Source organism: Periplaneta americana, chromosome 7, assembly GCF_040183065.1.
Source record: "Periplaneta americana isolate PAMFEO1 chromosome 7, P.americana_PAMFEO1_priV1, whole genome shotgun sequence".
Taxonomy (NCBI): Eukaryota; Metazoa; Arthropoda; class Insecta; order Blattodea; family Blattidae; genus Periplaneta; species Periplaneta americana.
Genome location: NC_091123.1, coordinates 146,577,059 through 146,603,765, shown reverse-complemented (window position 1 = coordinate 146,603,765; position 26,707 = coordinate 146,577,059). Strand labels below are relative to the sequence as shown.

At 36.8% G+C, this 26,707-nt stretch overlaps 1 protein-coding gene across 1 annotated transcript in view; it reads right to left on the bottom strand.

Moving 5' to 3' along the window:
• Window positions 1-1,797: 1,797 nt before the first annotated feature.
• LOC138703540 (uncharacterized) overlaps window positions 1,798-26,707 on the bottom strand; it is a 49,805-nt gene continuing 24,895 nt past the window's right edge. The window contains exons 15-29 of the mRNA XM_069831491.1: window positions 24,412-24,595; window positions 23,025-23,316; window positions 21,442-21,593; window positions 20,864-20,970; window positions 20,502-20,646; window positions 18,173-18,294; window positions 17,083-17,219; window positions 15,681-15,807; window positions 14,841-14,959; window positions 11,943-12,233; window positions 8,580-8,881; window positions 7,592-7,722; window positions 4,359-4,522; window positions 4,090-4,279; window positions 1,798-3,374 (exon numbers count right to left, since the gene is read on the bottom strand). Of these exons, the coding sequence (XP_069687592.1) occupies window positions 3,312-3,374; window positions 4,090-4,279; window positions 4,359-4,522; window positions 7,592-7,722; window positions 8,580-8,881; window positions 11,943-12,233; window positions 14,841-14,959; window positions 15,681-15,807; window positions 17,083-17,219; window positions 18,173-18,294; window positions 20,502-20,646; window positions 20,864-20,970; window positions 21,442-21,593; window positions 23,025-23,316; window positions 24,412-24,595 (2,526 nt within the window). The 3' untranslated portion in view covers window positions 1,798-3,311. The remainder of the gene's footprint in view (window positions 3,375-4,089; window positions 4,280-4,358; window positions 4,523-7,591; window positions 7,723-8,579; window positions 8,882-11,942; window positions 12,234-14,840; window positions 14,960-15,680; window positions 15,808-17,082; window positions 17,220-18,172; window positions 18,295-20,501; window positions 20,647-20,863; window positions 20,971-21,441; window positions 21,594-23,024; window positions 23,317-24,411; window positions 24,596-26,707) is intronic.

Genomic DNA, 26,707 nt, shown 5'->3' with positions numbered 1-26,707 from the left:
TATTTAGATGAAATTTTCTTTCTTTAATTATTCAATTTATTTGTATTTTATTATAGTATACATGTCAATGTGAATACAATTTTTTTTAATTTGTAAAACTAAAAAAATTTTTTTTATTCTCTATTTGTAATATTCTTTACTCTTAAAACTAAAAAAAAAAAGAAAAAAAAAAAAAGGATTTTTTAAGAATTTAAAATTCATTTCCTAATTGCCATGGCAACAATTCTTGAACAGGTCTGCCCATTTCAAATTCTTAAGAAAGTGCTGCCTATAACTAGACAATCTTTAAATGTTGTATAATTTGATTTTATTGTTAAATCTGAAACAATCAATAAATCGATGATCCTAAAAGCATGTCAAGTGCAATTTTAGAATAACAGACTATGTTTCACGCTCATTTGTTTTTTTCTGATAACAAATATTTTGAACTGTAATTGAGGACTTCACCCGAATAACGGCGTATACCCTTATACGCCCGTTTTCCGACGATCAAGGGATTAGATAGTTGAATGTATATAGTACACTGTAGCAAATTTTCGTAAGTCTAGCTTCAATACGTAACACAGGACACAATGTTACGTGTTTACGTTGAACAGGTAAACGCACCTACTACAGCAGCAGTCGCATGCTGTTGCAAGCCGTACTGTAGTGGGCTAATATTCGATGTTTAGGCCTACTTCAGGTTGTCAGTTGCAGCAGTGAATCATGACCGAAAATATGGGGAAAAAGAAGCTTGTGAACAAAACTAAATGGAAAACCGAAGAAAGGAAAATTAATAGGAACAGTGCCAAGTCATACACAACTTGTACAGGCAAGGAAATGGAAGAGAAGTCATTTACACCTGTAAAAAGATGTATGAAAATGTGAACACATGAAATTTCAAAGGATGATCAACTCTCTGTTTTTAAACGCTTTTGGGACATGGATTCGAAATTAGAACAATATCATTTTATTACTTCTTGCCTTGAAAGAGTGAATCTAAAAACTAAGAAGCTTCAGTCTTTCAAGAATAGGGATAATGTTTGGAAAGATAGTGTTTTCTGTAATGGAGGTAAAAAAATTGATGTTAAAACTTTCTATTGAGTCTATTGCAAATTTCAGAGAAACGATGAACAACAGTTCAGAATAAACTGTTTTCCGGTGGCATCCTCAATGATAAAACGGGTACACACTTAAATCGTCCTCAGACAATCATGATGCAAAATATAAACAACTGAAATACACTACATCAGGGGTATTTTCAGCTTGAACCTCATAATCTGCATCATTTATTTCCTTCAAGATTTGGAAGACGGTAATGGAAGTGTCGCAGCTAAACTTTTTTGAGTCCAACACAAATGAATCCAGTGCCTTTGAAACTCTTCAAGATGAAGGACTTAGAGAGACCTCTTACAGTTTTTAGATGAAGATGGCCAAAGTTGGCTGAACTCAATGCTGAATAAAGTCGGGACATCATCACACAATGGTGAAGATGACTCTAGCAACAATAATGATTATGTATAAAGAAGAAAAAGACATAGACAAGAAACCCATAAACTAAAAATGTACTTGTGTAATTTTCAATATTTTTATTTAATATGTTACGGTAAATGTAAGTTATATTTTATTTTGTTGGATTTATTTTATTTTACTTTTTAAGACAAAATTATTAATAAAGTACGAGATGTTCCCATATATAATTAATTTTCATGCAAAGTTAGACACCTAGAACATCAGAATAACTAAAAACAGTACTAAAACATATTGTCGCCGGAAAAAGGGTGTATACGAAGTTCCATATTATAAATAGCAGAACATACTATTTGCTGTTATGTTTCAATAATTTTGTTTTAAATATCCTCGAAACTATTTAACAATATGAAAAACTTTTTCGACGCAACTATGATGAACCTGACAGCTTACAAACACTGAAATTAGTTTATATCAGAACTACATTTTTCTGTATATGCCCTTATTCGGGTGATGTCCTCAATTGTAACTGTGAAACCAATGTCGTTCAAAGAGTTGGTGAAATGTTTGGAAAAAGGAAAGGCTGTTGTTTGTATCAGAATACTTTATTCACATCTCACAACATAAAAACCAGCATACCTGTTTGAGCAGGTAGCATCAGCTAGAAACGGAAGAATAAAACATAATCTGTAAGTTCATAGTCAGAGATCTCTGGACACGTGAAGTCTGAGAATTAATCCACTACACGCCACAAGAATTAATAAAATTGCTGAATTGATACAAGTTACTAATTTAGAAATGTTTTTCTCAACGGTTGGCACAACATTCTCTGACAGAAGTGGTTCTGATATTGGAAATGAATAGAAAGCAATAGGTCTCAAAATTTACGAGCAGAATGCACTGGGTTTTGTCAATAAAATCCATAAATCATCTTGGAATTCCACAACAGGACACAATAATTTACAGGTACAAATATCATCTGTATAACACTCACATATTCAATATTGTTAAAATAATGATCAAATACAAATTATTACCATTTAACAGAACCAGAGGTGACATCTGTCGTATGACACGAAAAGAACTCAAGTTAATATGAGAACAAAGTTGAAAATTGACCAACACACAGAGGCATTGCCACAATATAAAAATATGATCTCACAAGACGAATATTGTTGCTAAAAAAAAAACAGTGCCTTAAATAAAATAAATAATAATGTGAACTAATCATTGTATTCCTAGTACAGTCTCATAACTATACAAGCATAGCAGATTTTTAAGTCAGACAATATCTTGGTAGATGAAATATATTTCCACCGATAAATTATAGAAAACATATGGCATGCAAGTTTTAAATAAAACACAGTGGAAAATTAAATTCAGAATATTTGGAACTAAAAAGAAGGGGAATTATAATTTTATCAGCAACTCGATTAATAGCAACATCACTGTCCAAATTAATGCCTTATTTAAAATGCAAAAACAATAATGCTGTGTACCGGTACTATACATGAAATATTACAAAGAAGCTTCCTGATAGTGACTAGGCAAAGGAAGCCCAAGAAGATGCCAACAAAGCTGGCAGGGTGAAATAATAATAATAATAATAATAATAATAATAATAATAATAATAATAATAATAATACTGTTACTATTGTGTTAAGGAAAAAATATCTGGAAAAAACATATCACAGACCCTCTTGACTTCTGCCAACAAGGACAAGTGCCCAGAGTCAATAGCCCTGTTAGTTGTTTATCCTCACACCTGCATATATTTCTCAAATTCACCAATTTCTGGAATCGACAGGGTCATTGGATGAAGAAATTCATGGCTGGCAGCGCTATATGATAAGGGATCACTCCTAAGGATCATCTGTTGGCGTCCCTGGCAGAACATCGAACTCAGTTGTTGAGCCACTCAAGTTCTGGAAAGAGAAATAAAAAATCTGCTAGCTTCTTTTCTTTTCACTATCCAATATACCCGCATCGATGAAGATGACAATGATGATGATGATATTTTGAAAACGTATTTGTGAGGTATTTTCTCTCATGTTGCTATCATAGCATTTATTATAGGTATCCCAGACATTCCGATTTTAAGGTTTTAATCATGTGTCCCATTTAAATATCTTGCAACAGGTCTCACATTTCTCCGGCTTTGAAACTGGAGTGTTTTTTTTTTCTTTTTAACTCGAAGGTGCTGTTTGTTGCAGGATATATTTTTGTCGATTCTCGTGTGTGAAACCAATGTAGATTAAGCTTACTATAATGTTACATTATCTGGCAACAAAAGACCACAATGCCTAACATACAATTTATTCTTGTATGGCTAAGACACAGCACCAGAGGTCACAATGTCTGCCTTAACAATGCTGCATATGTTTATAATCATCGGTAGCTAATTCTGTTATTTGTTACCCAAAGCCTGAACTGACGACGGTTTTTCCTAAAAGAAGAATCAATTAATAAAATCTTGGATTGGATCTACTTTGTTCTCAGACAAACTGAAGGATGAGGAGGGCAACCTACTGGATAGGCTAAATTCACATTCTGAATTTTTGTATACTTCACCATCAATGGAAAACGTCCGAGTTACACCTCTTCGGAATAATTCATCACTGTATTTACAACGAAACCAACCTTCTTGTCTCTGGGAGCATAGCGTGAATTCCTGTCGTCTGTGGGGTCCACGATGCCAGAGTCGTGGTCACCAGGTGGCAGTTCCTCTTGGCTCAGCAGGTTCTTTTTCTTTTTCTTCTTGTTCTTCCTCTTCCTGCTGGCCTGCGAAGAGTTGTAGCTCATGTCTGGATGCAGGAATTGAGTCTCATACCTGCAACACACGAAATATATGCATGTGGTTCCTGTATCGTACAGTCATTGCAGACAACATGCAAGTGACTGGATCGAACCTGGCTCCCGGCCTGGCCATGGCTGTTCCCATCATCAGTGTGCCAGCCGTGCCCATGGTGGGGTAGCTGCTGCGGTAGCGGGCCAGTGACGCTTCTGTGCCCTCGATCGAGTGTTCGAACTGAAACTGGCGGTATGTGGGCACTCCCAGTGTCACAGAGGGAATCTGCAACAAATAAAACACGTCATTAGATAATACAGTGAACACCGTCAATGTAAACGACATTTCATACAAGTTGAGAGGATGCGAAGGCATTTCTTTCCCCTTCTACTCGCCCTGAGTCCGTCAGTAACAGACCGGCAGCTGTTACCTCTTATACCTGCACCCCCCCAAGTTGTACACACAAGAAAATAAAATATTAAATAAAGTACATAAGTGGATATAAAATACAATGACACAGATGTTTGACAATTACATCTTTCAGTATATTTTAATGTCGTTCTTACAATATTTTCAACTCAAGTTTCCTGCCCAAAGTCACGGAAATAAAAACAGAATTGAATCTCCCTAAATCTAAAGAAAACATTTTAAGCAGAGAAAACCCTCTAACCTTCGAACCAATTAACATTCAACTAGATTTAGAAGAACCAGTTACAAAATCTGAAACTTCCAAACCTGTACTAAAAGCACTAGCATTAGAAGCTGTGAACAATAGATACCCACCAGAAGAATGGTTACATATCTACATAGATGGGTCTACTATCGATAACAACTCAGGATCAGGAATTCCGTGTGCGTTATTCTCATTTTATCAACCAGCAGGATATCATACAACAAATTTTGATGCGGAAATAATGGCTATGCATACCTCACTCCAACACCTACTATACAGAATAGATAAATTTCAAAATGCTGTCATTCTCTCTGATTCTAAAGCAGCATTATATGCAATAAATTCATATAAAATCATGTCAATTCAAATTAAAGAATGTCACAAAATGATCCAACAACTTCAAAAACTACAGAAAAGAATTCAATTGCAATGGATACCTGCACACTGCGGAATTGCTGGAAATGAAACTGCTGACTTTCTTGCCAAAAAAGGATCCAATTTAATTCAGAATACAAATACAAGCCTACCTTTTACATCCATCAAAACACTAATTAAAAATAAATATAAAATCAAGCAAAACCAAGTACTATGTACCAAAGCCAAAGATAAAAAATGGAGCATTTTAATAAAAAAAAACAGAAATTATTCCAGAAATCCCACGTAAATCTGCAGTAGCAAAATTCAGACTGCTTACAGAACACGATTATTTGGCCAAACACTTGAATAAAATAGGAATTTACACAAATCCAAATTGCCCTCTATGCAACAAAGAAGAAGAAATGACTGAAGATCATCTACAAACCTGATGGATCCACCACAGAGAAATATTGGAGAGCAAAAACGCTAATGGCTTCATTGCCAAAGCCCGGCATTAGATAACAACAACAACAACAACAACATATTTTCAACTAATAATTAATTAAATTAAGAGCTGTTAATTTATATTATGAAGTCAGGGGGGAGTAACACAGTGCAGATTGTCCCGTTGTGTATGCTTAGAGTAGCAACTAGTGGTGAAGAAAACATTTATCTTCTGCTGTCAGTAGTTTTTTAATGTGCCAGTTGATATAAACAACAATAAAATGAAATACAAACGCTTAGTATAGATTTTCGAAATATAGATTACCAATAAACATTTTCAATAATAAGAATTTTCACTATGTTCAAAGTCAATTAGTCGAACGTTAGTAAGATAGACAGTAGCATCTTCCCCTTCACGGATGGTAAAGAGTATGAGTAGAGGGGAAAGCCTATCAACCAAACTGAAATGGGGATTAGTGCAGATTCAAAATTCCTATCAGCTCTACAGAAATTTGAAACACTTAGCTCCATCAACAAAATAAATAATAAATTCCCCCAAACACAGCTTTGAAAATAACATTATATACTGGTAATATACAAACAAAATGCAAACAAACAATATTTTTAACTCTAATTGCCATGGTACTCAGACTGTACTTGGGTAAGGAGGTTAAGGGACGCATTTTACATTTATTTTATTATGATATTCCGTGGCTGCATTATTTGCAATATAGATTCATGCATTATCGTGATACATCATCCACCCTAACATGATCGTTACAGGATTTCAATACACTCTTGTAGTAGTATTGTACTGTCATAGTTGTGTGTACCAGTACTGGTACAACAGACTAATAAACCATTCCCTGAACGTCAAAAAATGAGATCACCATGACCTTCCTAGCAGATGCCACCACTTTGGCTTTCTTTGATATTAGTACTGTACTGATAGAGATTTCCACAGTTTTGTTGCTTGCTCTCAAGGTCAAACTGATTCAGTCAAGATTATGATCTTCGAAAGAAATATAGAAAAATGAAGCACTATTATTCTGAGAAAGAAATCCCCCACCTTCCTCCTCTAACGTTCTTTTGAGTTTCACACAAATTTGTACGCGAACCTCCAATTGTTTGGGAGCATAGTAAGTCTTGAAACCCACGTAACACGTCATGTGCAGTTTTTCTGTCACTAATGTATGAGCGGCACTTAATGAAAAGTTTAGGATCTCTGACAGCTTTCTTAATGTTTTTCGACTATCTTCCCTCACAATTTCAGCAGCAGTTTTAAAGTTTATATCTATAAGAGTTGTGGCTGTAGCCCCAGGATGATTGGCTTTCATCTTTCACATTCTGCACCACTTACGAGTAGAGCTATATGGTAGTACATCTTCACAAGTCTGCTGGCATTTTATACACCTTGACACACGACTTTCTGAAGACATAAGCAACATTTCAGAGCAGCACAATTATTGTTCTTGACGTATCAATTCCATTATGCCATAGGTGAAACTACACCTCTCAATTTGATCGTTTGTCAGGTTAAAACCAAAAATAAATGAACAATAACATTATTATGTAATTGATACAGCATTACATTAAAATATAACATGATATTTACTTGTTAAATTTAAAACTGTGTGAGTAAAAATAACATAATTATTCATTATTGAACAGCCTACGCAGGAAATGCCGACAATTTACTACCTATAACTTCAAGTAAATCCAAATGTGTGTACAATAATGGCTTAGTGAATCCTAGTATATTAACTAAATTTTCAGCATTTCAAAAACGGGACTGGTCGTAAAACTCGGCAAGTATTCTCGTGATGATTATGACAAGAAAAACAGAGAGAGACCACAAACTACTGCACTATGCTTCTTACCTGCTTCTGTCTCAATCTCTCGGCTTCTTTTTTGCGCTTAACGATCACAGCACCAGTCACCAGGCTAAAGATTGCGAATGTGCTTACAACGACTGCTCCGACCACAGCATACACCACAGCATTGGACTTGTCTGCAACACCAGCACAAAGTTCATTTATTTTCGATCTACCTCTAATCGCGCAAAGAGGAAACATATTCCTTTCTCTTTCTAAGACGACGACTGAAACTGCTATACACCCTGATCAGATTGGCCAGTCCCAGGGTTTGGACCTGAGACCTCCCAAACAGGAGTCCAGTGTGCTAACATTGAGCCACTTATCAAGGGCAAAAGATAAACATTTTATTTTGCAACACTGCTACGACTTGCAGTTAAGTTAAAAAGCTTTCTTCCTTATGTATTTGGAATAATAGACCCTAACAATTAGAAGTGAATGGGGAAATGGGAGGAGTGAGGAAGAAACAGACTCAACACACACACAACTCAATTTCAGAACACACACACTCATTGACTCCACTTTACACCACACGAACACACCCTCACAGGAAACAAAACAAGAGGCGCCAAGACCAACAACGACCAGTTCTGAAGATGACCCATAATAGGTCGAAACATGTAAACAAGGTACATTAGAATTTAACAAAGAAAGTCTTATCATACATATTCCGAAATGAATTGTATATCAATGTATAGGTATATTATTACTGTTCTTTGTTGATTTTTTTATATAATTTTGTTTGAAATTACTAAATTAAAAGGTACGGCATAATTTTATAATTTATTTTACGTATTACATCGTATAGGAAATTTGTTATTACGAAACATTTCTTCTGAATACATGTATTCATATTATGTAAATTGTAAAATCTGTGTAGCCTATATTTTTTATATTCTGTGTAAAATTTGCAAATTCAAATATGAATCAGATTGCCAAATAACAACAGCAAATACAGTAACATATTAATTATGTGCACAGAGGAGAACCTGACCAGCTCTATAGGGCTCCACGATAGTCAGAGTCTGCTGAGGCACGCTCAGCTTCTGGCGGTCCAGGCCATGCACGTCCAGCTCTCCGCTCTGCAGGGCATGTGCTATCACTGGGATCACTTCCTTGGCGGTCTTGACGTCAGTGTCCACAAGCTGCACCGTCACTACGATGCTGCCGGGTGCCACATTGATGCGCTGGATCATGCGGCCTGGCATGTCCACCTGCTGGAGAATCTCACAGCGCAACTGCTGTTCGAACTGCTCCTTGTGCTGCCCCACAGTCACATTGAAGTCTGCGTCTATCCTGAAGCACACCAATGACAATCTCGCGATTTTCACATCTGTTCCAGCTGGATGTATCAAGCAACACACATACATTTATATGTACTATTTGTAATAGATTACCTAACAAAGAATGGCTGATGAATCCTACTGTCCAACCAAAAGGACCAGGTGCTGATGCTATATGTCCACTTTCTCGTTTTATAAATCCTTAGGTTATGGAGCTACAAATTCTGATTGAGGTTGTCTGATGTAAGCTTACATCTATTATCAGCCAGTAGGCCTACATCTCACTTGACGATATGTGTCAGAGGAAGAACAATAAAATTGTATGTATCTGAAGTCTGAACAGTTTAATATGTTACTACTCAGCGATGTATGCAATGGAGGGGAAAAGGAACTGACCACCCTACCACATTATCTCATGGCCTAGTTGTTTCATAAATGGTGCCTTGTTGGTATCACTCAGACTTGTCTTTGGACAGTTGATTAAATAACAATATATTGCTACGAACAAAAGATACCTAAAGAAGAATAAAGAAGTGTATGTAGTAAGGTAGGTGTCCCTGATATGGCCATGCTAAGGTTTGAGAATTTTTCTAGCCGCCATTTTGAAAAAAATGTAAACCACTTTTTTCTTACTCGTTCTCAGTCTAATGGACTTTCTTAAAACAATTTTCTTTCCCCATAAAATAGCTTTAATTGTCCAAAAAGTCCCAAATTCCAAAAGTCTACCTAGTGGCCATATCAGGAACATGTGCACATGATATGGCCACCCTTGTTCCATGTTCTACAAATCGTGATTGTTTTCAGTTTGATAGCGCAGTTGTATTAAAATCAAATAATTTTGGTGTAAAATGAATAAAAATGATACTTAATAATCTTTTTTATAATTCGAAATTGTAGTCAAAACAGGTTTTTCCATAAAAAAAATTAAGTTGTTTTTCTTAAAATACAAAATTTTTGCATAATCCCAGCTATAAGGCATGTAAATTTGTCAGGTGAAAAAATAAAAGTGAAATGAACTTGATATGGCCATGGTGCATTTGATATGGCCATATCAGAAGCAGGTAAGCTTTCACGAAAATCGTTTGATTATGAAGAACTCGTAAAAGATACGCCAACAACTACAACATCGATCAACAGAACATTAAAAACTGAATGGAGTACGATGGTTTTCATGAAACAAGTCTTTGAAAAACATGCATAAAACAAAGGAGACTTACCAGAGAAAAATAAGAAGAGGTCACATGAAAACCGCAAAACAGGCAACTGACGCCATATTGCTCAACCTGACTGGATGGAAAACGATCAAGTGACATACCAGGATGCCCTTTCACTGGATGCTGCTGCAATTTAGCGGATTTTTTGGTTAACTAACTCACATTAGGGAGGTGGCCATATCAGGAACATGGCCATAACAGGAGCACCCACCTTATTTGTGGACATAGAAAAGGTGTTTGACAGAGTGGATTGGAATAAACTGATGGGGATTCTAAAGAAAATTGATGTGAATTGGAAAGAGAGGAGGCTGTTCAGTAATCCAATAAGGCGCCACTCATGAGGTTCCAACCTGTCTTCGGACAGTTGTTTAAACAACAAGTTGAAGCTACGGTAACTATTTGACACTTCAAAATCTGTTGCACTGGCTCTCTTATTTTCAACAAACTGTTACATTCAGTTATTTCAGAGCAGCTATTACTGTTATAATAGCCAATCCGTCACCTTAAAGTAAAAAAATAATTGACTGCTGGAGAATTATGCAACATATGATCAAGCTTAACAATGATGATTATCTGGTAATGAAGCTTCTGACCATCTTGCTAAAAGGGAAATAATATCTTATAAAATATCAAGTCAACTTTATCATTTTCAACAATTAAAAAATTAATGAACTCAAAATATCAAGATATAATATTATGACATTTCCATGAAATTTCAAATAATAAAAGATGGGAGTGTCTCAATGTTGTTGTTAACTAATGCTGAGTTCTTGGCAATAAAGTCATTAATTTTCTTTTGCTCTACAATATCAAACACACACACAGTGGTTTAGAGGAAGGGGCTAGCCATCGCTGAAGATGATTATGATCCATTTCTTCCTGACGCCTGCACAACGGACAAAGTAGTGAAGAAACAATTTCAATATCGTTCAAGTATTTTGACAAACAGTCATGTCCTAGTAATCGAAGGGATGCAACTGCATTTCTTCTTGGATACTCAGGAATTATTCGTTTCAATGTACAATGTAATTTCTCTTAGTGTCTAGTTTCTTGTTTTGTTTGCAAATTTACTTTTTGCCATTGACAATTTTTATAAAAATTTATATACAAAAGGCGACATAATAAGCATGTCACAATATCTAATAGGTATTTCAACACAAAGTGTATGGGTGCCGTGAAATGTCTTTTTTCTTGTGAGCATCATCTGGGCGAAACAGTAAAATTTTTTGGATATGGATGTACTAACTGCTACCACTTGTGTGAATTGATGTCCATGAGTTTCTGCTGAAAATCGTAATACTGTATTTTTATGACAGATTCATAGATCTTTCACTGCTTTCTTACTCAGGAGAGTTGTGTTGAAAACTTTAATAAATAAAGAGAAAATAGTTGTAATTTGAAAAGAGAAGTTCAATGAAAAACAAATTAGACGTCAAAATTATCGACTACAGACTACACCAATTAACAAAAAGTAATGGTTCATCAACTAAAGCACGAAATCAATGCTACGTCCCTCTCCATAATAAAACAGATTAGGTATTATGTAATTGTATTTTAGTTTTTATTTGTATTTTAGTTTTTTATGTTGCATCTTAGTAATTATGTGATACATTTGACATGTCTCATATCGTGTACCGGTATGTGATTAATTGGAAGCAATAAACGAATATAAATATGAATAATTTTTCTTTAACAGTAATTTACTGAGTAGAGGAACAAGAAATCCGTGCACAGTTCTATTCACTAGGCCACTAACGATCATCTGAAAGATGGTGCACTGTGGAAAAGAGAGAGCAAAGCTTGCCACCAGTTTTCAGAAATTACGGATACTAACGCGACCTTACTGATTATTGTGCGTACCTGAACGTGATGCTGTACGAGTCATTCGAGACGGGCATGCCCTCCCGCACAGCAGAAGAAGGGAGGTCCTTGCAGGGCTCCGAGTAGATAGGGACGACTGTGGTCATGTCCGGCTCTTGTGCAGATGATGTTATGTCAGTTGTGGTAGTGACAGTAGAGGTGCTAGTAGTACTCTCAGTGGTAGTGGTGGTAGTAGTGGTAGCTGTTGTAGTTACAGTAGTCGAAGTAATAGTGGTGGAAGTGGAGCTTGGTGCCTCTGATGGAGTGGTTGGAGCATTGGTGATGAGCACTCTACAAACACATACAGCTACATCACAAATGAGATTTTTAGACTACAGAAGATTAACATTATTATTGTTGTTATTATTATTATTACTACTACTACTACTACTACTAATATTATTATTCTTGTTGTTGTCGCTGTTAAGAAAATTATCAAAATTATGGCTCGTTGAAAGCATAAAGGAATCGTATATATTTAAGAGCAGGTCTTCCACTTATTTACTAATGCCTGTTCATCAAATGTCAAGGGTTTTGTTTTTATAAATGTATTGTTAACTAATACTGAATTCTCCGCAATAAGGTCATTAACTCACTTACTCTCCAATATGTGAGATGTGATTTAGCAATAAGCGTAGTCATTTTAATGTAGGCACCATATTTTTTTATGTTATAGCAGTTATATCACCTGCATGAAACTTCCAAACTATATGAAGGACCACATGTGCCTTTGGTGAGCGGGTCCATGTGACCCATATGACCTATCTGGAAGGACTGTCAGCAACTCCACCGACCATATCCCCTCTTCGCTACTTAGGAAACACTCATGCATGCCATGGCAGAGCAGCATGCTGAAATGGCATTTCCTCTCTTTTTTTTTTATAGAACTGTGACTCGTTTGTTAAAAACAATGTAAATTTATTCCAACTCAACAATGTAACTTTTATTACAATCAAGAATGTAACTTTATTGTTACGACAATAATAATCACTTTCTACAATTTAGTTTAAATGCTCTCGTCGAAAATGGGATTTGCACTCCACACAGCAACACAGTATTCGTTATTGCACTCCACAGACGACAATGACAATTTACTTGGATTATTGAGAACAACAATGAACCGTTAATCTTAACTAATTTTCACAGAGCACTATTTACAAATCAGAACTGTCAGTTCTCAGTTCACAGTTCATTTGCCTTGGCTAGCTCTTCTAGCTCAGTCACTCAAGTTCACAGTATCTCGAACCCCAGACCTTCAGAGACAATCCGCTGAACTTCGAACTCAGGTCCCCCAACTACGGTCCACTGCACTCAAACTCAGGACTTCCGGCTCCCACAGTTACGGACACAACTCAAGTCGAACTCCGGTCTCGAAGCTGGCTTCACTGCTACACAAGACTGGCTGGCTTGCTGTCCAACGATTACAACAACACTGCTCAAGTTCACTCGCGTGTTGTATTTATAACTAAACCATAGTTTCTGGAGAGTACGATCTCGCGAACAATCGACAGATGCCTAGAAGATAACGCCTATCCAGAGTTCTCTGGATTTCTCCCCTCAGTCACCAGCTGCTCTACTCCCTCCTCACCCTTCGTCACGTCCGTGCCTCCACCTCGTGCCCCCCTGTTACGTCTGTCCCCTCCAGATCCGAGCGGCTGCAGCGAAAAAGGTGGCTGCGTCGCTCGTTTTCCTCGTGCACCCCCGACCTCTGTGGGACGCGATCGACTCCCGACTGTCACAACAAGTTGAACCACAAAAAAATGAGGATGGGATTTGAGTGGGACTACACCTTGCAACTCGGTTTTATAAATATGACATTTTTAAATCACTCCCTGAAACAAGATGAAGATCTGAAGGCATTATGGAGTGGTCAGAAGTGCGGTACAAGTGAATTCTTTGTCTTAAAATGAATTTGGTAAAAGGTTATTGCACACCTATTCTTTCCATGACAAGTGATTAGTGAATGAAACATTGTATAAGGACTGGCTGCAAAGAGAGGGTGATTTCCATACAGATGTGAAGGATCATTTACACTTAAGAACAGGGTGGGCCATAAGTCACTGTACTGGTACTGCTACATGCCTACTGAACTAATGGGTTAGATAGTCTCCAGGTCCTTTGTGGCATGCTGTGTAACATCACTGACAGCTCTCACAGCAGCTCGTAGTTCATCATTAATTTTGTAACGATTTTCAATAATTGTTATTGTTATTGCAGTAAGCTTAAACAAAATAACATCACCACTTTCTGTTACCGGTACTGTTTTTTTTTCTTGTATCATACATCTCAAGGACAGAAGTTCAATAGCGATATTTCGTTAACTATGGTATTTATATTACAAGCATAAGGTAAATGCCGATATTATTCTAATTTTATTTAGTTTAATTTTGCTACATTTATGTCTATTGTTCCATTAAAAAATAAAACTTTGTGCTGAAAATACTATTTTTTTCTGATTAATATTCATTTTCTATAAGCTAGATTTATGACTTCTTATGTGCTCTTAAATCTAGCAAAAACAGCTCGTCGATATCATAATAGTATGGCAGTTATAAGTGCCTCACTTTGTGTATCTTCACAACGTCATTTTAAAGAAAATATATAATGGAGAAAATTATCAACCCAGGCTTAGGTAAGCAGTATATGAGGTGGCAGTGGGGATGGAGGAGGATTTCCTTTGACACTTCTACTCTTCAAATAACACCCTGGTGTGAAACCCATGGAGAGGCATGTTAACACGCAACACTATAATCCTAGGCATGCAAATAAGAAGAAATTAACAGCTTTGCTCACTTCATTAGTCAAGACATATAACAATGACCATGCAAATGTGTAAATTAAAAATATCAAATACACGATGTTGAAGAAACGAATATTATATCAAATTTCAGCACTCACGTGTAGTATCCCAGCAAGCGACAGTGGCACTCCACATACTGCTGGGCGTCTATGGTCTGTACCTTCTCGTCAGTCACACAATGGGTGGGACTCCAGGCTTCAACCTGCCATGCTGAGCACTGCAACATAAGACAGCCTACACTGCACACAAGACAGTAGGGATTCTGAACAAATTGTATGTGGTGGTAATAATAATAATAATAATAATAATAATAATAATAATAATAATAATAATAATAATAATTCCTACTGAGGACAGCCTGTAGGCTTGCACTGCAGCCTGAGGCTTATTGTGCCGATCTTATTATAGGGATGATTGTTGAAGTTCTCAGGACAGCATTTTTGTAAGTATCGTGATTCACTGATTGATACCATCTATCGATTCAGCTACAACAACCATGTCCAACGGAGTCTGCATAGTCAACCAAGAACTCTCCTCTGTCCCCCTGAGGATTCTGCAGCCTCCTCAGATCGATGCCAACTGTTCGCAAATCACATTACCATATCCTGCTGCATCCTATATTGACCTGAAGATAGATAGCATAACTGTAGCTATAGTGATTAACTATGGTGTCATCTGTCGATTCAGTTACAGAGCATTTTGGGCAATAACTCTGTCAGTAAATTTATCTACAGTCAATTACCCGCCATTAATAAAAAAATGTGAACCTTATTATTAATATTTTTTCGTCGATAAATTTATTTATAGTGATCTAATTTTGAACTCCATTTCGAACGTTCTGAAATGTATAAAAGATATATATACTGTACATAATTCAAAATCATGCATTTTTGGGAACACAGCCTAAGCATTACTGCAAAACACAAACGTTAAATCACCTGGAACTGCTGACCAGCCTGGAGCTCTGCACTGACAATTGGCAACTTCACTGTGACAGGGTGTTCTAGAGTGACATTATGCAACTCCTTAGCGTTTGCCAGCCACACCTCGAACACAGGACTTGCTCTGAAATAAGATTATACATCTGATTAAAAATTATAATACGTTATAGATCAGCAGGTCACAGGAGTACTGAACATTCGAAGAAAAAATGGAAGAGCCAATCTCACTGAAATGGACGAAAAACACAGTGATATCCTCCAGTTAGAATAAAGAAAAAAAGAAGTAAAAGAAAAAGAAAATCAAGAAGGAAGAGGGAGGACAACAATTTTGACTATGAAATTCTACTTAATGATGAACAACATCATTTTAGAAGTGGGTCTTGTTTGGATTGTGTCTTTATAGTGAAGCAAATTATATGAAAAAAGAATAAAATATGTTACAAACATATTGTTTGTTGACTTTTTTATGGTTTTTGACATGGTACTAGAGAGAAACTTTGGAAAACTATGTTAGAAAAGGAGTACCTTGTAATTATTAAGAGCTCGCCTATTACCCTCCTTAAAAATTGGGGTTTAACAGTTGAAATTTTCCATTCTTTAGGTAGATATCTGCAGAGTTAATCAGCTTATGTTTAAAGGATTAAAAAGACTTTAAAATGGATTCCGATGCATATGTTAAAATTTTCATATTTTGTCATTTCCACGGGTTTTTCTGTTCTTAAAACATTTTGAAACTTCATCCACTTCTTCAACTGTAATATCAATATCATTATGAAATCTAAAATCTATTTTTTTTTTTTTCATCTTCTTAACCGCCATGGTGAAGCAGTGTTAGCGTGTTGGCCTTATAGGTTAGGGGGCAAAGTAAAAGTAAAGGTATCCCCGTAACATGCCATGAAGGCACTTGGGGGGCAAGGAGGTAGAGCCCCATGCTTTCGATTAACTCGGCACTAGAATGAGGTGGTGTGATCAGCACCACGCTCTGACCGCCTTTTACCCCTGGGAAAGACCCGGTACTCAATTTTATAGGAGGCTGAGTGAACCTCGGGGCCGTTCTGAAAGTTTGGCAACGAGAAAAATCCTGTCACCACCTGGGTCCGTAGCCAGCTGCTCTACCAACTGAGCTACCCGGCCGCCAATAGGTTAGGGGGCTCTGATTCAAAACCTGCTTCACTCTGAATTTATACTTGGGTTGGACAAGCCAGTAATATAGGCAACACAATGGTTTTCTTCAGGTACTCTGGTTTCCCTGTGATATCTCATCATCATCATCATCATCATCATCATCCATCCATCCATCGCCCATGTAAAATTCTAACTGTGCAGCTGGCATAATGGGATCATATGGGTTACGGTATCTAAGAACATAATTCGGTCATCTATGAAAAGCTCTGCATACCTCTTCTGCTCTATGAAAATCTGTGTCTTGGTTCCCAAGGTCACGTCTGTGAGGTAGTCTGAAGGGAACCAGGCCCCACCCAAGCATGCTTTGCCTGATGACCCCAGTCTGTCGGCAACAGTTTGTCCCAGGTGAACCTGAACAATAAAAGATGTAACATTCTGTCATGGTGATTTGAATGTTGTCCATCCATAAGGAGAAAGAAGGGAAGCCTATTTTTTTTTTTTTTTTTTGAGAAGATTTTAAAATGCAAAACATTGTAATTTCGAAACGTTTTCTTTGATTTTAATTAAAATTGTAGATTCTTTTTCTTTTACAAAATCAGCAAAAATATAAAATTGCATGTTTAAATAGTTACCACCATTCGATGATTCCTTTTAATGTCTACCTCCTGAACAAAACATTCATCGCCTCATCACCAAAAGAATAATCCTTTAATTTAGGTAAAGTTTAATTTTTAAAAAATTTAAGAAATACTCTGGATAATTTTTCTTCCTCTGCTGAAATAATTTATTTTAGATGCTTCAATTTTTATTTACCATCTCATGTCAATCAATAATAGAGAGTAATGAAAGAAACAAAACATATAACATAATTTAATGTAATTTACGAATAATTAAATAATTCAGTATTATGCAATACTAACACAAGCATTATTGGTAACAATTTGTTAAATATTTGCCATATTTGGCAGCCAATAAAATGCGTAGGTATAAAGAACGCATATCTTTTTCATTGACTTTTTTTTTCAGTCAGTACATCGCATTATATACAGCATTTATATAAACACAGACTAACAAACCTTGACCTATCAAAATTCTACCTGATATTTTAGCATTCGCTATATCAGACATATCCCCCATTATTCTTGAGCAAAGAATTTAAGGGGGATAATTGTGTCTCATAGGTCAGTGACTGTGGAAATTTATTTCATTATAAAGATTAAAAATATATTACAAACAAGATAAAAATTTCTTTTCACACAATTATCTCAAAGTTCAGGATGACGAAAAAATCTCATATTATGTCACAAATGTATGTATTCTCTTTTCATTTAAGTGACAGTGAGAAAAAATAAACTGGATCTTACCAATGCTGTCTGCTTTGGGGGTGGCTGCAGTTTCATTCTGTCTGGCACAGGAAAATCCGCAATCCTCATGATATGTTCACGAGAAGTCAGTTTCTGCACGCTGAACCACACGATCACGGACTCTGAGAATCAGGTCACAACCATTTCAATGAAATCTAGTGCTATTTTATAATTTACAGGCAAACATTTAAGTAGGCCTACTGGTATTTCAATAGTAATAGATGAATAGATAGCAGAGAAGCAGCAACACAGCAACCTAGCTCTCAGCTGAGTGACTTGCAGACGTCACTTATGCAGAAAGCTTCCTATCAGTGATACATAACATAGTATCAGTAACTGGACACACCATAAATTACTAATTTGAAATACCGTATTAATAAAAATAGCAATTAAAACATCATTTACTCACCCAAATTAAGAAAGAAATGCTGAAACTGTCCGTCTTTTTATTTCAAATATTTGTCGTATCTGTTTTAGAAGTTACGCATCACTTGTTGCATTTCTCATTGAGAAATGGAGACGGTGTTTTCTCAGATGCTATTTTTCAGCTATTCCAGGATATGTGGATTATATTTGTACACTGTTTTTCAGAGTTCTCCAGAGATAAAAGTCACAAGGGGTTAAAATGGGGGGGAATCAGAAGGCCACAAATGTTTTTGTTGTTAAGTAATTGATTAACTAGCGGACTTACTCATGTTAATTATGTAAGTTTGTGTGGCTTACAGCTGTTTCGGTGCTTATCACACCATCCTCAGAGCCTACTAACAGCTGTTTCGGTGCTTATCACACCATCCTCAGAGCCTACTAGTCCGGCTCTGAGGATGGTGTGATAAGCACCGAAACAGCTGTAAGCCGCACAAACTTACATAATTAACACGAGTAAGTCCACTAGTTAATCAATTACTTATATTCAAATGTTAAAAGCAGTGCATGCAAGATTCAAAATGGATTTTTGTTGTTGTTCTCCAATGGCTGAATTTAGGAGCATTTAACCCATTATTCTTCTTGTCTCACAGTAGAGGCCACTTCGATTCTTTCAGTTTTTTTTAACTCTTTGTTTTATTTGGGACATTCTTGTAGATATTTACAGTCTGTTCTTCATTCTTGTTATTTACACGACGGCACACTCGTCTGTTTCATACACTCCAATTTTGTGGAGGTGGGCAGCTAAGCAATCATGTCCTGAATTTAAACGAAATATAGCTACGGTCTCCTTTCTAGGTCTATGAAAGTCGTTCCAGATTTTATTGATGTTTGCCCAAGTCTTCCCCTGTGCTTGTTAACTAAACATTTTTTTTTTTTGCTTCCATTTTAGCTTTTATTGTGCGAAAGAGGATATGGTGACTTACATTTTTGTTTTCTTTGTGGAGGTGCCCTTTCTTCTTAGAAGATCTGCGGTTGTCATTTCCTGAGACATCTACATGTGACGGTATCCACTGAAAGTGTATTTGTTTCTTTTGATTTTCTAAAAGTTTGATTAGCTTTCTTGCTTCACTGACTGTAATGGTTACTGATTGTTATTTGAAGCTATTGCTTGTATGGCAGCTTTGGAGTCCACTAAGAAAACTGCTTTTTTATATTTATTTATTCTGTAAGTGAACTGTTCTAAGGTAAACTTTATAGCTTCTACTTCGGCATCAAAATCTATCTTGTGCTGACCAACTGCTATATAATGAGAGAAGAGGAGTTCACATATTTCTATTGATAATTCTGTCATCGAATATTCTATGAATTTCATCCATAGAACAGTTTGGTGTAGGTTCTGTCGCAGAATCCTGTTGGAGAGGGAGCGTGCTTTTAACTTTTTTCAATAAGATTCAGCATACCATATTTCTTCTTAATTTGGGTGAATAAATATGTTTTGACTGCTTATATTTAGTATATTTAGTACCGGTAATATTTTGCATTAAAAGTTTGTGGTGTGTCGAATTACCGATACTATGCTACGTGTTTTTCTGTACTGGTAACCAGAGTCTGTGAGCAGATTGGCCAAGTGCCAGGAGCTGCTGCATTGTAGTTTCTCTACTGTCTATTCATGCTGCAAATAGATAAATAAATTAATATAAAAATCTGTTACATATTTTCATTCTGCTTATCAGGAAAAATACGCAAGAAAATTTGATGATATTTTATCACTGTAATTTCGTGACTCCTTCACAGAATGAAGCTCCAATTTGATCAATAGCAGACAATGAATGAGAACTGTAACAGACTTCTTGTGTCTCGCAAAGCTCATGCACAGGATATAAACTCTTAGTGTAGGTTTTGTGGCTATAAGAAGAGACTATCTCGAATGTAATGTATCTTTAAGCCTCAGAAGACATCTTACCTAAGGCGACAAGCATCTCCTTGCCAAAACAGAGGTTGAACATGTAGGTATGCACTTCATTGAGCAGTTTCTTCTTGGCCTGCAGTATAGCAGAGCTGTTGCCCTCCTTTATCTCCCGCTCTGACAATTTCAGCATGGTTTCCACCTGCAAGATTTTTTTTTATTTTAGTAGGTTATTTTAAGATGCTTTATCAACATCTAAGATTATTTAGCGTCTGAATGTGACGAAGGTGATAATGCTGGTGAAAATTGATTTCATTTCATGCTAATAATTAAGAATTTTACAAACTGCTCATGAGAAACCTGTGAAATACGAGCAAGGATTATTAGAACCACATTCTTCATCATACTGTAACACTCACGTTTTTTAATTCCAGAACTGGGATCTGTGGGCTACCCTGATTACTGCGTCTATGGCGCGATGGCTTCTTCTGTCTATCAGAGAATGAACTGTACTTCTGTTTAAGCTCTGAAAGAGAATGAATGTTAATTGAGCGTTTATAATATTAATGAAAAAGAGTATAAAAGAGTAATGATGCTTAGCTAAGCATAAGAGGTTCCAAGCAGACTTCTTCCACTGCTGATGGAACACAAATTTATTGTAGAAGGTTGCATAAGGTGGAAAGGAAGCTGGAAAGAAGGAATCTTAATCATCGGGACCACCACAAATTTTAAATTATTAAGTCATTTGCAATGGTCTCATTGATTAACATTTTTCCTCTTTCCTTGTTGACAGATCTTTTGCATAGAGTAATGTAGCAGTGAAAAACGTGAACAACTGAATAAGGCCCCAGTCTTTCCTGCCAACATGTTAAATTTCAAATTTCCCCCTGTTCCCTGAAAACAACATAATGCAAGCAAATTATTTTAGATCAAGCTTGATAGAAAAAGGTGTGCTAAGCAAATTTTAACAAACTACTGTTTTAATTTTCTGACTCACCTCCACTGTGTTTGGCCAGGCTGAGAATCTTGTCTTTGAAGGCCACCAAATCCTGTAGAGTGGACCCCGACATAGGTAACTCAGACAACACCTTGATGGACATATCCAGAAAGTCCAAGCTCGACTGCAGGGATCCTGAGTTCATGTCCAGGCTGCACACACGGGCAATTTTCAGTAGATTAATGAATACAAGTACGTATAATGAATTGGAATATGCAGGTAATTCATTTTGTATTTGTCAAGCAGGACTGAATTACAATTCAATCACTTGATTGATTTTCTCTGTTTGTCTCAACCTTCCATCACATCAGATTAGGTCAATTCCAAAATTATCTCTATTATTTGAATGAACAACTACGCATTGCGTAGAAAAAGCCATTCATCCCTTTATTTGGGTGAAGACCATTTCAGAGGTACGGTACGACACTGTCTTAATGCTTGTTTTGGGGAGCCTTATTGTGAGTCTAGAAGTATGTAGATTTAATAGATTTTTTCACAGAGTAATACGTAGATTTAGTAACAGGTCTGTAAGTACTGGTAGCAGTGCTGCCCTTCTTTGCTAAAGCATCCGCATTCTCGTTTCCCAGGATTCCACAATGGGATGGTATCCATTGGAATACAATTCTTTTATTGAATGATATTAATTGAGAGAGCATTTTAGTTATTTCTGCTGTTTGAGATGAAGGTGTGTGTTTAGAGACTATTGATAGAATAGCTGCTTTGGAGTTTGACAATATAACTGCATTTTTAAATTTATTGATGTGGCATAGAAGATTCCTGAGACTTTCACTTATTGCAATGATTTCTCCATCAGAACTTGTTGTTCCATACCCAAGAGATCTATAAAGTGAGAAGAGACAGCACGTAACACCTACACCGGCACCTTGTTCTCTGGAGATCAAGGATCCGTCAGCGTATAAATGAAGCCAGTTTTGTGGAGGGTACCTAATATTAATTGTCTCTAAAGACAACTGTTTTAGTATTTAAGTGTTTACTTCTGATTTTAGTATTTCTTCTGTTAAATTTATATTATATTCTATATTTAATAGAGTTAAAGGGTTTGGTTTAATTTGTAGGTTTTCTTTTAAATTCGGGATATTGACTTTCTGTTTTAATTCTTGAACAATGGATATGAAACTTTTTTGAGTTTTCAATCTACAGAGAGGACTGTATGAATGCCAATTTCAGTCTATGTATAGTTCATTGTAATCGTTATTATACTGTTAGATTGTATAAATTCAGTCTATGTGTTCCTTATATCGTTCATAATTATCAACATTTCACGGGTTAAGCCATTAAGGCTTGTTCTGGTCTCATAGTTTTCAATTGAAGTTTTGGATCCATCTCTTCCTTTGCCTACCGACACCTCTTCTACCTCTTGGGTTATATAGTTATTCTTGGTTATTTTGTATAATTTCAGTCTACCAATTTATTTTTATTTTTAAGATTTTGACAAACAATAAGAAATAGAGATAATAATCGTACATAGCTTCACAACATACGACAGCAAGAAGCAGCTGCTAAATTCAGAATATATACAGAACACAATCATGAAAATACTGAACTACAGTATTCATGCTTACCGGTCCTGCTGGTGCTTGAGTTCCTTGCGGATCTCGGCCTCAATGATTTCAGTTGCTGCGGTATGCAGACTTTGGTCTGGAAGTCGCTTCAGGGTCTGCAGGGATGCGAGGGCCAAGCTCTGGGCCTCAACATACTGACCCGCTGCCACGTGGTCTCTAAACTGCGCACCCACCTGCTGGACTTCTGCAAGGGTGAGGTTGGTGGGGAGCTTCACAGTGACTGAGGTGCCCTCCACAGCACTACACAGGTTGTTCACGTCGCATACCTCTAGTGTGGGGACCACAGACATAGCTGCAACACGGGGATTAAGAGAAAACCTGCTGCTGCATTGAAGACTGATATTCAGGAAAATGCAAATGTTTATTTTCCTTAATTAATTCTGTTTTTGTTATCAATAAGAGAAAAATGAGAGGGTGTCTTCGAAAAAGCATAAAAAACAATTGACATACTTGTAAGCATTTTATGTGGTGGAGGTTTTCGGATTTATTCAACGTAACTAGAATACCATTAGCCAACTATGGATGGATGTCAGTGCTGTTAACACATGTTAAAAGCAGTCACTAGATGTACAGTGTGCTTTGATGGATACACATTGTATTACCAATCTCAAAGTCCAACAATATAAAGGGCTTGGGACAATAATGTGCTATGCCACACACATAGAAATTTTATGAAGATTCTATACGTCATACCCACGAAAGATAAGTCACATTATCTGTAGATTTTTAACCCCTCATTTTTCTTAATCAGCAGATATACTTTGATATTTTCTACGTTAGTTTCATTATTACTTTAACGAAAGAATACGAATTTGTTTCTGGCTTATTGCAGAAATATTTAGCTGCACAGTATGTACAGTATATAAAACGTTCTAAACTAAGAATCACAGTGCAAAATTCTTCATAAAAATTACCCTCTATCTATTTATATAACATAAATTTGGAACATGTTGCACTAGATTAAATTTGCTTCCATAATGAATAAGAGGAAAGTAGTGAACGGAATATAGAAATGTAAAACTTCACACAGCTGAATTACGATAACAATCATTGTTATTTGAAGTTGAAATACCAGAGTAGAGCTCCATGTATGTGCTCTTATCCCTTCGTGAAATCAAGATCTATCAACAGCAACGACTGGAGTGGTACATGTACCGGGAGTGAACAGGAAATAGAGGTTTCTCTCTTTACAAATTGTATTTCTTCAACACTCGCCATTTCGCTCTATCTTTTCCATTATGGTATGCCATTTCATCAAAGATATGCCACGCAGATGGCATACAAGTCCGAGTGATACCACATGGAGATGGCCAACCCCACCTTAATACAGAATTCGTAATCTAAGCCAAGGTCCTTGCTGTGTACCAATAAATACAGCTTTGCGTACCTGCTGGGAGAATAGTATCGGCATGCAGCTCCACGTTGGACATGCTAAATATGTGGCTTGGCTCCTGTTCTCCAATGCGGTACCCGAAGCGGTACAGCAGTGGCAGATCTGCGACACTGTCGTCGGCAGCCTCGGTGCTGAATGTGAACCGTGTTCTTAGAGCTTCACCCTCCTCAGGACTCACCTGTACAGTGATTATTATAAAATTATACATTATGGGGCAATGGAAGTAGCAGATGTCAAATAGACCTCTGCAGTAAAAGAAGTGAAACATGTAGATACCTTACTAATCAAAGATCCTGCAGGCTGCAGCCGCAATTTGACATGACAGCCGTTAAAGTCGCGACGCTGTTATTCCCGGCGTGACTCCTCCTCTTTGCTTACGTCTTAGGAAGTGAAGGCTCTATAAAGTCTAGGTAGGTAGTATTGTTCCCCATTTTTGTTCTTTCGTTGCTGAGCTACCGGACGAGGAATCTATTTACCCCACCGTTAAACATTATCATGTTGTAGCTCCTATGATAATAAATCAAATGCACTGTAATTCAGCAAATAATTGAGCGGCAAATAACTTCCTCGTGTGCTTTCTGCGAACGCCAACGAAAGAGCCAAAATGGCGGGCGATTATATTAAGTATTTATTGAGCCTTAGGAAATGCATAACGTCATCATCAGCAAATCACAAGACGCACACGTTTAAATGTAGCCGCTCTACAACGTGATTGGCTGCCGGAAATAAGAGCGACGGGATTATAGAATACACATGTGTTGGGATGTTATGCTTTCACTGATCTCTGAACTGCTTGAATGTTAACCCCATATTTCTCTCCCAGGTTACCACTTTCCCACACATACAAATATTCAGAACTATAGACCCGAGCTGTTATTTCCGGCGTGACTCCGCCTCTTTGATTACGTCTTAGAAAGTGAAGGCTCTATAAAGTCTAAGTAGGTAGTATCGTTCGCCATTATCGTTCTTACGTTGCCGAGCTACCATATGAGGAATCTATTTACCACACCATTAAACATTATCATGTCGTAGCTCCTATGATAATAAATCAAACGCAATGTAATTCAGCAAATAATTGAGTGGCAAATAACATCTTCGTGTGCTTTCTGCGAACGCCAACGAAAGAGCTAAAATGGCGGGCGATTATATTAAGTATTTATCGAGCCTTAAGAAATTAATCAGTGAATCATAAGACACACACGTTTAAATGTAGCTGACCTACAACGCGATTGGCTGCCGGAAATTAGAGCGATGGGACTATAAATAGCCTAGTTATTTATTAATTTGTATGCAGACCTAGAAACTGAATTTATACTGTAACGTCACAACGATTTTTCATAAGCCTTATGAAAGGAGAAATAAAACATATCATTACTTCCAAGACTGAATCATCTATTTCTACACCACCCCTCGTCTAAGAATCTGCAGACTCTATTAGAAAAAATACAATATGTGATACTGAATCCATTAATTATCGTCATACTGGTACGATGTAAATTCACCTTCTTGGAGCATCACGTATGATATCGATGACGACATAGTGGTTTACATGTTACTTCTAGATAAGGACAATGAAATCTATGACAGAATCTAGTATCGGCCATTACAACACGTATTATATTTTCACTCACGCTGCAAGGAATAGGGAAGTGCTTTCCATAGCCTCTCTTACTCAAATCCCATCCTCACCTTCCTGTAGTGCAATCTGTTTTAACAAACAAGGCTCTATGGACCGAGTCACAACAATATACTGTAACTGTTCCATAAAAAGTAGAGGAATGCCATGGCACACATAAGTGTCCCTGTATAGTGAAGACTCGGACATGACCAGTGGAGTTTTCAGAAAATCCTCCTGGCTAGGTCATATGGACTCAATGACCAACAGTAGCGTTCACTTGCCGATTATGGTCTGCCAGCTCCACGTTTTTGATGAATATCTTCCCTCCCGCTGCCATGGTACACTATGGTGAAGCCTCTCTACCACAAGCTTTCAGTAATGCTGTATGGCATTGTCGAACATTCTTGCCTCTTGCAATCTGAATTTCAATGAAGCATTTTTGTTCGTATTTGCTGAACATTTTAGAGCACTACAGATAACAGTCTACAAATTAAACTCACTATAGATATCTCATAAATGAGATTATTGTCTTCAGACTCACAGATAACACATATCAGATGCTCTTCTTTCTCATTGTTATCAGCTTGCATCATTTACCGATGTTAGTGCCACATACAAACATTGTTGCCACTAATTATTGAATGACACATGTACATTAGCTGAGCTTCTCTG